This window comes from Notolabrus celidotus, chromosome 18, assembly GCF_009762535.1.
Source record: "Notolabrus celidotus isolate fNotCel1 chromosome 18, fNotCel1.pri, whole genome shotgun sequence".
Classification (NCBI taxonomy): domain Eukaryota; kingdom Metazoa; phylum Chordata; class Actinopteri; order Labriformes; family Labridae; genus Notolabrus; species Notolabrus celidotus.
In genome coordinates this window covers 4,206,480-4,220,085 of record NC_048289.1, presented here as the reverse complement: position 1 = coordinate 4,220,085, position 13,606 = coordinate 4,206,480, and the positions used below count along the sequence as shown (strand labels likewise).

The 13,606-nt window shown below is 41.9% G+C and overlaps 1 protein-coding gene across 2 annotated transcripts; it reads left to right on the top strand.

The window, feature by feature from the left end:
• The first annotated feature begins 3,872 nt into the window (after nucleotides 1–3,872).
• LOC117830545 (NHL repeat-containing protein 3-like) lies at nucleotides 3,873–12,708 on the top strand. Of its 2 annotated transcripts, XM_034708704.1 has the most exons (4): nucleotides 3,876–4,010; nucleotides 4,103–4,526; nucleotides 11,527–11,729; nucleotides 11,886–12,708. In XM_034708704.1, the coding sequence occupies exons 2-4, from the start codon at nucleotides 4,268–4,270 to the stop codon at nucleotides 12,483–12,485; spliced, it is 1,062 nt and encodes a 353-aa protein (XP_034564595.1). In that variant the 5' UTR covers nucleotides 3,876–4,010; nucleotides 4,103–4,267; the 3' UTR covers nucleotides 12,486–12,708. The 2 variants fall into 2 exon arrangements, with proteins under 2 accessions (XP_034564596.1, XP_034564595.1); XM_034708705.1 differs by having other exon boundaries at nucleotides 3,873–4,526.
• The last annotated feature ends 898 nt before the right edge of the window (nucleotides 12,709–13,606 follow it).

Genomic DNA, 13,606 nt, shown 5'->3' with positions numbered 1-13,606 from the left:
TCATTTGGCTCCTGATGGCAGGGATTGGTTGGTGTTTTCCCAGGTTTACTCCAGCTGTAGATAGAGGCTTTTTTTTCACTCTTTTTTAAGAACACATTATGTATTGATTGCCATCGGGACAGAAAGATCATTTTAACTAGTATAACAAAAAGTGTATCTAAATCTGACTACCAACCCCAGCTTTGATATGTGCGGTTGAGAGTGAACAGAAAGGCTGTCAGTGTCAATCATCTACTGAAACCTGCCCCCCTGCAGCAGGTCAATGCAGGCATGAAAAATTTGAATAAAGAAGTTGAGAGAATGCCTAAAGATGCCTCAGATTTACTTTCAATTTGTTTCACAACGAGTTAAAAACTTACCACAGAGACCTTAATGCAATATTGCTAACCCTGAGGAGAAAAAAAGTACTCAACAGCTTTAATGCATCTGACAGCCTCTCGGCACTAACAAGCATATGGATGGCCCTCATTATGCAGGAGAGATATTATAAATGCAACATTACAAGTCTAGAATATCTTAATGCACTAAACAAAATATATTGGCTGCATTACAAAGTACAAAAGCCCAAAAATATTGTATGCAATTTTATAAGAACGAAACTCTGAGACATAATAAAATAGCCCAAATGCTCTATTTTCTTAGATTGTGCTTAAAGTCATGTTGCTGAATTTGGCATCGTTTGGAGTCGACTTTGGCTTCGTGCTCACGCTGGGCTGGGGGGTCATGAGCACATTCTGATTATACAAACACATCTCCAAGTTCTGTGACTTAAAGCTGAAGCCAAAACATGAATCACAACACGAATGGTATGGCAGGAGTACTGGGATAATACTGACACTGGGAGACATGTATAACATGCAAAGTCATGTTGGTGCCAGGTGAGCGGTGGGATTGAAATAAGGGGAGTCCGTCTATGACAACAGGTCAGACAAGCATTGGCTGCACACTACATATAGAACAGGCAGCCACCAAACCAGAAAATGCAAACAGGAACATGAACTGCTCTACTGAAGGGTATATACGAACATATTGTCAGGGGACACAGCTGGAAAGATATACAATGAAAATTTTAAGCTTTTAAAAGACAGTCCTTCTGGTTTAGTCAAGAGAATATAAGGCCTCTCAAGGCACCTTTTATTCACATCCTTATCTCCTGCTCCACACACCAGTCCAGCTGGTGGTAGTAATGCATCCTTCAGCTGGTCTGCCAGTTGCCAATAAACCACAAAATAATCCACAAAAAGAAGTAACACTCATATCGCAGTTCCCTATATTAATTTGGAAATGAGGACTATGATTAGGTGAAAGTTTGAAGACGGATGGTAACAGTAGAGGACATACGAAAGAACAGGAAGTGTTTTTAAAAGGTAAGTTTGATTGGAAGAGAAAGGAAAACATGGGAAAGGGAAAAAAATATCCCGACAATCAGTCATAACGGTGCATCAACATCCTGCAATATGTGTAAAAAATACATATTGTCATGAGGTGTGCAGGGAGAGGGAAAAAAATGGAAAGATAAGGTCATCATAACCCAGGCAGGCTGTAAGGAAAGAGAGGGACCAAAATAAGAGTGAACCCTGGCAGACAGAAAGCATGAGGAAACTGTTTTTGCATCAGATTAAGTTCTTAGCCTCTTTGGCAATTGTGTTACACTGTGCTGAAATTGTTGTTGAAGCTGCATACTAGTTAGATACTGAGGAGAAGTGCCTTCAGGCCTTCTCAGAGCCTCGATGAGTATATACACATTATTGTAGCGTTAGATGAGGTGTTGAGAAGCATTATGTTAGAATTTTAAGAGATGAGATTGTAGATTTGCTTCTTACCAGTGGTGGGCGGTAGTGCAACATTTTGGGGACGCACCACAACTGCAGGTAAAAACCACCAAGAAGAAGAGGAAGAAGAAGAAGAAGAAGAAGAAGAAGAAGAAGAAGGAGGAGGGATAAGGTCAGGGGCAAATGGCAAAAGAGGTGGGAAGAGGAGAGTAGGAAGGTGGTTTTACAGAATTCAAGGGAAAACTGGTAAAATGAGGAGACTTTCAGACCCCGGAGAGAAGAAGTAATGATATCTGGACTACATTTTGGGCATGCAAGATTGAACAGTATTGCAGTCAGAATATGGAAACGACCAACAGGAATGTGTGAATGTTGTGCAGATGAAGAAACAGTAGAACACACAATCATTTACTGTCGAAGGTCTGACACAGGGAGAAGAGAAATGATGATGAGACTGAGAAGAAACAAGATGAAACTGGACAAATGTGATATTTTACAAAGATATTAAATGGATGGCTGCTAAAGATTTTTGTTTACATTTTTGAACAGAACAAATTTGTGTAAGAAGATTTAGTTTTGATATTATTAGTTAATTTAGCTTTTTCTTTTATTTAAAGTTATTATAATTATAAACATCTTTTTGGTTTTTTTTAAATTGTATTTTAATTTGTTTATTTTTTTTTTCTTGGAGAAGGTAGATTATAGTCCCCAATCCACGCTCCATACCAGTAGGTTGCAGTAATGTGCTTTGACTTTGTTTGCCAACCGCCATTAAAAACCCACAAAGAAGAAGAAGAAAGAGGAGGATTTTAGAAGAAATCCAACAATTAATTTACATAATTCAAATGATCAGACTGATAGCAATATTTATGTGGGTACCATCTCATACAGGAATTAAAGGAAATGAAGCTGCAGGCAAATATGCAAAGGATGCAACAAAAGGAAATAATGTACAAATAACTGTGCCATACAGTAACGCTGAAATTAAGGCCATTATTAAAAATGAGATCAGGGGAAAATGGCAAAAGAGGTGGGAAGAGGAGAGCAGGAAGGTGGTTTTACAGAATTCAAAGAAAAACTGGTAAAATGAGGAGTAATTTCAGATCCCAAAGAGAAGAAAATACAATGTCTAGACGACATTGTGGGCATGAAAGATTAAACAGTATTGCAGTCAGAGTAGGGAGATTTGTGCAGATGAAGAAACAGTTGAACACATAATCATTTACTGTCAATGGAATGATAGGGAAAGAAGAGAAATGATAATGAGGCTGAGAGAAAACAAGATGAAACTGGACCAAGCGGCAACCTCCGGTCTAAAAATATGAGTCCAATGTGGAAGTGCTAAAAACTGAAGTTCATCGAGGACCCACTTGAGGCTGGCTCTGGAAGTACCGGAAATCACATACACACCCATTCAAATAAGACGATCTTTACAGCAGAAATAAACATGTTTACAGCCTGGTACAACAGACCAGGGTAGTCTGGATAGCTCATTTCTGTATCGACGCACACTGTACGGTGGTGAATTTTTTTCTATCGCAGCAGTTTTGAAGATATTCAGTTCACAAGTCTTCCAATGAGAGGCACAGCTGACTTGATTGACAGGCGGGAACACTGTAGCTGTTGGCTAGAAGGCTCAAAGCCCGTCTCTTTACGTCACAATCGCTCGACAGGAGCAATATGGCTCCCCACGATTGGCGCAGAAACAGATGAGTGACGTCACGGTTACCACGTCCATTATTTATACGGGCTATGGACTGGGCGTATGTGACATTTTACGAAGAAATTCAATGGATGGCTGCTTAATATTTTTATTAAAGGTTTTGAATAGAACACATTTGTTAAAGAGGATTTAGTTTGGATATTATCGCTTTATTTTTTTATTTAATTTTATGTATCTAATTGTATTATCATTATTATATTATTATTATTATTATTATTATTATTATTAGATTTTTATTATACATATTGTTGTTTTTTGTTTTAATAAATGTATTTATTTATTCTTAGAAAAGGTAGATTATAGTTCCAGCGTCACACTCAATACCAGTAGGTGGCAGTAATGCACCTAGACGTTGTTTACGAACCGCCATTAAAAACCCACGAAGAAGAAGAAGAGAAGGGGAGGAGCTGGGAGGACAGGACGCACTGACGGAAGAGCCAGCTGATTCTGATGAACACATCTATAACAAACCCTGACCAGCACAGCCTTGGCCTGGACTTATATTATGTGTCTTGGTAACTCCGTGCTGGTTTTAATGCAGTATTGCGAACAGAAATGCGTCATGCTGGTTTATCTCACATGCCGCTCTCTTGTGTTGACGTTTAAGGCTCCTCAGATCAGGAAGTGAATCTACGTTGATGGTCTGGGCTTTACTTTCACATATTCCACCGTGTTTTTACCAAGACACCACCTGAGACCAGACTTTGTTCCTGTCTAATTGAGGTCTGATCCGTCACCTGACCCGGGACATCAAACCAGCAGCTGAACCCTGATGTTTATGAAGAAGAAAAGCCAAACGTGTCTGATTGCGTCCAGTATGGTTTCTTTAGTCCTGCTCATGATGGTGCTGTACAGCACAATCGGCACCCAGGAGCATCCAGGTATCCTCGGCCTCAGGGCGGACTACCAGCTGGACAGACCCCTCTACAAGCTGGACCTGAGCTGGCCCAGGAACCCGGAGCTGTTCACGGGAGAGGTGTTTGGAGTGGCTGTGAACCAGTATGCTGATGTGGTGTATGTGGCACAGAGAGGTACACACGATTCTCTCAATCTCAAGTCTGCATGTTTCTTTTCTGGGTTTCTGTCCTCCCAAAAAAGTCTCTTTCTCCTTTTATTCTTTTGTATTAAAGGTGCAGTGTGTAATATTTAGTAGCATTTAAAAGAACAGACTTGGTAGGAATGGAATGTGATAATCATGAGTATGTTGAAATTTGTGTATAAACTATAGACTGTTTAAATAATGGATGTAGTATCCGTGACGTCACCCATCTGTTTCTGAAGTGCTGTTTTGAGGCCCATCATCAGCGGGTGCCATATTGGAAATGTTGAACTCAACCTAACTTCTGTTGAGCTAGTGTGAGGTGAAGAGCAGGGTTGCCAACTTCTCAGTGAGGAAAGTAGCTATTGGCTGTTCTAAAAGTCGCTAAATGACATCATCGTTTAATTTGCATAATATTAATTATAATGGACGCTGCAGGAGAGACGTGTAACATTCAGGGAGAGACAAAAAGAGGTTCAAAAACACCCTAAATATGTTTATAAATACACTTAGGAGTCTACAACAAATCAATTTTCAGCCATAACATTTTCTACATGTTTATTGTATACAATCTACATTAACTATCTAAAGGACCAAAAAGAGACAGTAGACGGGATCAGCCAGCGGTGTCTTCATACATGCGTGATACATTAACAGTCTGGATGCTGAGGGGTGAACACCTCCTGCTCTGAATGCAGCTAGGAGGGACTCACAGCAGCATCCACTGCTCGTTGAGTAGAGTAAGAACGATACATGCTTTAATGTCAGTCTCTAAAAGTCTCCATTAACACCAGAAGAAGTCACTAGACATTTGTCACTAGTCGCTTTTTTGAAAAAGAGTCGCACGAGGGGTCTGAAAACTCGCTAGATATAGCGTCAAAGTCGCTAATTTGGCAACAGAGGTAAAGAGGCGGGATTTGAGCATCCTAGCCAACAGCTATGTCTTCCCACCTGGTCAAGTCAGTCATGTCCTTATTTGGGCAAAAGCTCATAATCTTAATATCTTCTGAACCGTCTTGCTAGAAAAAATTCACCCCCGTACAGTGTGTGCTGATAGAGAAATAAGCTACTGAGACCTAAACCGTTTTTTGAACCAGGCTGTAAACATGTTTATTTTTGCTGTAAAGATCGTCTTCTTTGGATGGTGTATGTGGTTTCTGGTGTTTCAGCAGCCAGGCTCTAGTGGACGCTTGATGAACTGCAGTTTATAACCCTTCTGCATTGGCTTCATATTTTCAGACCGGAGATGGCCGCTTGGTATAACCACCTGAATATACAGTTATCATTGTTTTATATCAACTTAGAATGAGGCTTTATATCTAGACAGGAGCTGGTCAGCTCCCTTGCAGGCCACCATCTTGCACTACCATGTTTCTACAGTATCATAGAACGGACAAACTGCTCACATGCGTATTTTTGTATTTAGTAAAGACAGCACAAAGACGAAGAGAGTGGTTATTGCTGTGCAAAAATAATTTGTGTTGACATGTGTTTTTGAGAGGGATCTCAACAATTAATCTGGTATGGATTAATTGATTGTTTAGAACTTATTCAGAAACTTTTTTTTTTTTTTTTTTTTCCTTTTTTTTTTTTTCCCTTTCTTTTTTTCTCTTTCTTTTTTCTCTCTTGTCTGCATATATATTTCTGGTTTGTGTCATGTTTGTCACAAACTGTCAAATATTAATGCAATTTATTCTTGCAGCAAAAGAAAAGAAAGAAAACCTTTTTCTTCTGTGCTTGTGACTGTGTGCATGCAACCATCACCATCCCTCTTAGAACTCTGGCCTATCTTTTATTTGATTTTCTATCACGTGGAACAAACATCATGTGGTCTCATATTTCGCTCAGCTATCAGGGAGGTGTTTTTAAGTTTAAAGCATGTTTAGATGTGAATCAGCTGACTGAAGGTGTTGCTCACAGCTGAGACGCTCAGCTGGGGGCTGCGGCTGAGTGACAGGTCTCCACGAGCGCTTTTTTTCTCCAGCGCCGGACTGATTCTGACCCGGTTACGCTCTCAGCTGACACCTGTCCACGTTCACTTGATTATTTTTCTCAATAAGAACTAGTAGACAGAAAACTGGACACTGAGAGTCTGAAATATTTTTCTCTTCAGTTCCCTTGTTGAAGTCTGAGCCTTCACTTTTATGACTGTATGTCTGCAGAGATTATGAGCCTGCTCCACATGTTGATATTCAGCATGTTTAACATTTTGAACACCTCAATACGATCTGTAAATATTTAATACTGTCAGTTACACACATTGTGTCGTAAAGGAAAATTTGATTCAGGGGAAAAAACGCATTTGGCATTGAAAACTTTAACGTTTTTTTTAATGATTAATCAATAATTGATCGGTAACATTTCCAAAGATCGATCATGGAAAATACTTGAAATTTACCTCCTAGTTTTTGATAGGAAAAACTTGATAAATGGAGGAGTGTTTTTTGCCTGCATCACTGTAGCGTCTTGTCCTCCAAGGCCACCATCTCTTCACCGACAGGAGGGGTGAGCAAGGGAGCGTTTTATCTCCAATCTGAACGCTATCGCTAAATATTCCCATTTCTACACACTGTACCTTTAAACCTTTAGGCTACATTTGTTTAAAAACACGATTAATTCCTGAACGTTTCTGAATCCTGGGTCATTCGTAGACATGTAATCTGATCTGTTTGGCCCAAATCTTAGAAATAGGTTTATCTGGATCAAACCTTCAGTATGTGTTGTTCAAAACAGGAGGATTGGAATTTCTTTGATTCAGATAATCAGGATTAGACTGATCCCTGCAGATGGGTGATTCGGGCTGGGTTTCAGGCTCAAACAATACCACACATGTATCATGTAGAGTGTTAATGCATACATCTATTTGTTACATAGCTGAACTGTTTCAGTGATCATATATCATGTATCTGCCTGTACCAAAGGACCTGAAACCTGCACAGGGACCTGCATGGGTCAGTGTGTTTCAAACTATCAGGTCCAGGTTGGATCCTTTCTTCTGGTTGTGTGTATCACATGTTTGTACATGTGTTTTGATTTGGTAAAAGACAGGCTTAATGTTCACAGGGAATCGTAAGGGAGGTTTTCCATGAAGGATGAATATCAGTGTCACCTAATACTCATCCTGTTGACAGATATCGGACCAATGTGCCATGAACCAGTGGTAGAAGCTTATTAATGCTGGCACCTAACTGCTGAGCTTTTATTGAGTAGAAGAAGTCACATGCTGGACAGACTGATGTTTTTTCATGGTGTGGGAGAGTTGCAATGTCTTTTGGAAAGACCAGCTTCATGCAGTTTGTCAGACTTGTTCTGGTGACAGTTTTGAGGGATTTTAAAGGAAGGACCAGGACCATCAAATCTCACGAGTCATTTGAAAAACACATGAAGAAGAGATGCAAATGTTATTTTAAACATGGCTCTGTTTTCATAATGGACTACACATTTCAATCAATCAATCTTTATTTATATATCTCCAAATCACAACAGATGTAATCCTCAGACTCTTTCCAAACAGAGCAGGTCTAGACCGTACTGTATGCTCTATTATTAACAAAGACCCAACATCAAGACAGGATAAGATCCAGTCCCGTCTTACAGACAGGACTCAGTCTGATCTCATCTTAATCCACCATGAGCAGAGCACTTTGCAGCATTTAGCAAGTTACAGTGGCAAGGACAAACTTCCTTTAACAGGCAGAAACCTCCAGCAGGACCAGACTCATGTTAGACACACATCTGCTGAGAGAGAGAGAGAGAGAGAGAGAGAGAGAGAGAGAGAGAGAGAGAGAGAGAGAGAGAGAGAGAGAGAGGAGAGAGAGAGAGAGAGAGAGAGAGAGAGAGAGAGAGAGAGAGAGAGAGAGAGAGAGAGAGAGAGAGAGAGAGAGAGAGAGAGAGAGAGAGAGAGAGAGAGAGAGAGAGAGAGAGAGAGAGAGAGAGATGATAGAGATGGGACGGATAGTAGTAGTTGTAGCAGCTGGAGTCTGGCACGTCCACATCAGCAGAGATCCAGAGGAACCTACGAGACAAGGGAGCTCAGGGACTCCAGAAAGGTCTATGGTTAGTAACTTTAATGGGACAGGTAGAGTTAAAGTAAGAGACAGACAGACAGAGGAGAGAGAGGGAAAGACGGGATCCCAGTGTGCCAGTTTAAGCATATAGCAGACTAAGAGCTGGTCCAAGCCTGATCCAGCTCTAACTATAAGCTTAATCAAAAAGGAAAGTTTGAAGCCTACTCTTAAAAGTGGAGAGGGTGTCTGCCTCCTGGACGGTGGCGGTAAAGTATAACAAAGAAAACAGTGAACAAAAATGTTTTCTGTCCTGTCAAGTTAAAACACTGAGGTGACCCCACACACACCTCAACACTCACTTCCTACATCGTCCTTATAACATATCTATGAACCTGCATTGTAATTTGTTGTCCCTTATAGAGCGCTGCTAATCTGGTCTTGGTTACTTTGATATCTTTGAATCTGGATCAGGTGGATCCTTCCTGTGCTGCTTTGAGGAACACAGATGGAACAGCTGATCTTGCAGTAGTGGAAGATGTGATATCAACATTTTGGTCCAAATGAAAATTGAATAATCTGCTGTTGTAGATTTACAAAACAGTGTCACAGTGTTGTGATGTCATGTAGCAGATCCTTTAGACGTACACCTGAGAGGAAGTACAACACAAGCAAGGATGTAGACAGAAGGGAACAACATGAGTGAGTGCCACACCCTGTATGCAACATCGTCATGAAGATCCTGTTTAATGTCAGTAACATCCTTAGCAACATAAGCACTATCATTAAGTGTAGAGGTGGGTCTGTCTGTCACTCTCAAAGGTAGAACTCTGTGGATGACATTTAGTTAAGTTACTCATTCCACCACGCAGGGCTGCAGAGAGGACGTGCTCAGGTGTTCACAAGAGAGCTTTGCTTTTAAAGGTGTACAGACAGGGTTCATTAAAGGTGATGTTATTGTATAAAAAAGCACCTCGTGGTTCCAGAATCAGAAATACTTAAATTAATCCCAGGTAGGGAAATTCAGTCATTACAGTTGCTTTATACGATAAGTTATACAAATACACTAATAAGCTCTGTAGAAATAAATACATGGTGAAGTCCCCAGAGATCAGGAAGAGGGCACTCTGGTGGTCTGTCTGGAGATCAGGAAGAGGGCACTCTGGTGGTCTGTCTGGAGATCAGGAAGAGGGCACTCTGGTGGTCTGTCTGGAGTCTGGCTATGGCAGCGTTGAGAACGTTGGACGCCGTAGTCTGGTTGGCAGAGGGGAGATGTAAACCGCTACCAGTATAACATGTGAGATCTCCCTGTGCAGATAATATGGTCGGAGGCCCACAGCGCTCTCGGTGCTATCCCGGTCTGCCCAGACAGTCTGGAATCCGTCCATGGAGACGTTGTGGTCGGGAATATCCTGATGCAGCCACGTTTCCGTGAAGCACACCATGCTACATTCCTGAAACTCTGTCTGACTCCTGGCTAGTCCTGTTAGCTCTTCCAGATTATTATCCAGAGATCTCACGTTGCCCATGATGAGAGAGGAGACACAGGCTTCTATCTCCTCTCCATAAACCTCTGTCTCCTTATACCAGCTCTCCTCCTCGTAGCTCTATGCCTCCTCTGCCTCTATGCGTCCTAAACCTCCAGAGTTCTGTGCGTCCCCCTTTACATCATGAGGAGAAAGAGGTGACCCCCTTTAGTTTTCTTTAAATAGTCTAAACGAGCTCACACCTAGAGCTGGGCAATATTGACAAAGATGTTATCACGATAACATTTTTCATATCAGTCGATATTGTTCATTTTCACAATAAATATCAAATCATTCTTTCATATCATTTTAAAGGCAGATTATTTTCTTCTGAATGAAAGTTGAAGAAACCAGACGGTTTGTTAGCTTGTATCTGGATTTAGACGTCTAGTAAATAACCAAAACATCTTAACTAATTTAGTTTAGTGACCTTTCTTGTTGAGCATGTTTTCACTCTGCTTTGAGCTGGTTGGTTTTGAGTTTTCTGTGTTTATATCATAGACTGTAAAAATATGGACTTAGTATCCGTGACGTCACCCATCTGTTTCTGAAGCGCTGTTTTCAGGCAAATCGGATGCTGCTGCTGCTGTCGAGCGACTGTGACAAAAAGAGGTGGAGTTTGAGCCTCCTAGCCAACAGCTGCAGTGTTGCAGTCAGCTGTGCCTCTCATTGGAAGACTCATAATCTCAATATCTTCGAAATTGCCGCGTTAGAAAAAAAATTCACCCCCGTACAGTGTGTGCCGATCTAGGAATTAGCTATCCAGACTACTCTTGTTTTCTGTACCAGGCTGTAAACATGTTTATTTCTGCTGTAAAGATCGGCTTTTTCCCATTCATGTGTATGTGACTTCCGGTACTTCCGGTGCCAGCCTCAAGCGGATTCTCGATGAACTGCAGCTTTTAGCACTTCAGCATTGGACTCATATTTTTAGACCGGAGGTTGATGCTCGGTTTATATTCTGTTCCATGCCGACTTCTTCCCCTGTTTAATGTTGGGTGGGAACTAGCGTTTAAGACACACTAGCGCCCCCTCCCTTTCCAGTGATTGGGGGATGTAATTACAGGTTTAAATATATCAACGTTTTATTGTACTTATATTTATATTGAGAAAAATAGTATCATGATAATTATCATTTTATCGCCCAGCCCTACTCACACTTCAGCGTCACTGTGGAGTGTTTACTGCTGACACAGCCTCAGTTTCAATCCAAACTCCTCTTTGTGTCCGTCAAACCAGATGAGCGTCATCTAACCTGCTGTTATTATTGTCTGACATGTTTCTTCTGACAGATTCTTAGAGCAGATGTCACTCTGAGTGTTCAGGTAGACATTAAAAAGAAAAGAGGCAGGAAGAGTTTCCTTTAGAGAGATGAACACACGGCTCAGTCCACGGGGGCTGACTGCTGAACTCAACAGAAAAATCAAAGCCGCTGACTTCTTTCTTTGAATTTCTCCAACAGGTGACAACATCCCCAAGGTGCTCGTGTTCACCACAGATGGCGAGTTCCTCATGGCCTGGAACACGACCACGCTGGAGATGCCTCATGGGATATTTCTCGCGGACGCCGCCTCCTCAAACCCGACTGTGTGGATCACAGATGTGGGGGACGGCCCATACGGTCACTGCGTCAAACAGTACTCCCCGTCAGGGAACCTCCTGCAGGTGATTTTCCAGACTTAATAATGCTTCTGATATTTCAAACTCATTCAGCAAACACTTCAAAGAAAACAACAACACGTGACATTTTTGGATATTAAACACAAACAGGTCAAAAAGAGTAAACACTTCCTGGTTGTTGACTGTTCCTGTTCTTGTCAGGTGCTTGGTACACCAGGGAAGGCCGGCTCCGGGATGAACCCTCTGCAGTTCGACCAGCCGGCTGAGATCTTTGTGCACGACTCCGGGGAGATGTATATTGTGGATGGTGATGGTGGGTTGAACAACCGCCTCATGAAGCTGTCCAAAGACCAGGACGTGCTGTGGCTGCACGGGGAGAAGGGACAAAACCCGGCTCAGTTCTACATCCCCCACAGCGTGACGGTGGACAGTGCCCAGAGGGTGTGGGTGGCTGACAGAGGGAACAAGAGGATCCAGGTCTTTAACTCCATCACTGGAGACTGGCTGGGGACGTGGGGAAGCTGTTTCACAGAAGATGCTCCCTACTCGGTCCGCCTGACCCCAGACAAGAAGTACTTTATTGTCGTGCAGCTGAACACCAACCAGATCTCGCTGCTAGAAGCCCCGCCGGTGGGTCTGATTGGTCAGTGCAAGGTGGTGAGTGTGATCCAGCTGGCCGATGAAGTGAAGCCACACCTGGTGGACCTGGACCTGAAGACAGGTGCCCTGTTTGTGGCTGAGATTGGAGCTCAGCAGGCCCAGAAGTTCACCCCCTTCAGTCTGGGTGGGAGTTACCTGTAGAGCCACACTCTGTCTGAATGAGATGAGTGATCACAAACATTTTATCTATTGATCGAAAGTGTCCATGTCTGTCATGCAATGTTTGATCAGAAGTTTCCTGCAGATCAGATCTTGTTGTAGTGCTTTTTTTGTCATGAATGTGACGTATAACAAGGTATCAGCTTATGAAGGACTATTTCAAAGAAACTCACAGAAATTAAAGTTTAATACTCCATAAATCTTATCTCGTCTTGTAAATATGAAGCATGTTTAAAGACCGGCAGTCAGATAATATTGATTTCATAAATTAGCCGTCGGGGAAGGAGAAGTGATTAATCAGGATAACTTATTTAAAAGAGTATCTATGAAATTATAATGAGAAGTAATTAAAGTTAATCATTTCAAAGGTCTACCCTGAAAACCTGGTCCCTGACGTAAGCGGTTCCCAGTCGTAGACCAGCAAAGAGTTGGTGCTGCTCTGGAACCTGTTTTCCTGGCCAGGATGCCGGTTCTTTTGCAGTCGAAACACAAAAAACTGGTTCTTAATTGAGCACCGGCTCCGAACCAACCCTGAAACTGCCTCGGTGGAAAAGGGGTATAAGACTCAGAGTAGGAATGATCATGGGGATAAAAGTGAGAGTTGTAGTTGTTGAAGTCAGGCAGGGTAGTGACAGCAGACTACGAGACAAAGGAGCTTAAACACTCCAAAGAAGACACGTTGTGTTTGATATTAAACGACTATTCAGATTTAGAGTCAGTGACATGCAGTGATGTGGCGTAGACCGAGACCGGAGCTTGATGTGCCAGGTTCGGCAATCAGAGCCTATAACAGCAAGGTGCATTCCAAAGGAGAAAGGTCAGATAAACCGTGTGATCAAAACAGGAATATGAAAAGATCTTCACTCAGAGTGTCTGCGCTCTCTCTCTCTCTCTCTCTCTCTCTCTCTCTCTCTCTCTCTCTCTATCCCTTTCTTTCTTTACGCCTATTCTGGTCCATAACACAGCAGATGTTTGAGAGTGCAGTCTAAGTTTCCCCTTATTGGGAAGTGTCAAGGTTTAACTGTTTCACAAGACATTTGCCACCATATATGAGAAAGAGGTCAATTGATTAATTTAGTTTTAGGTCAGAGGAAAGCTGATTG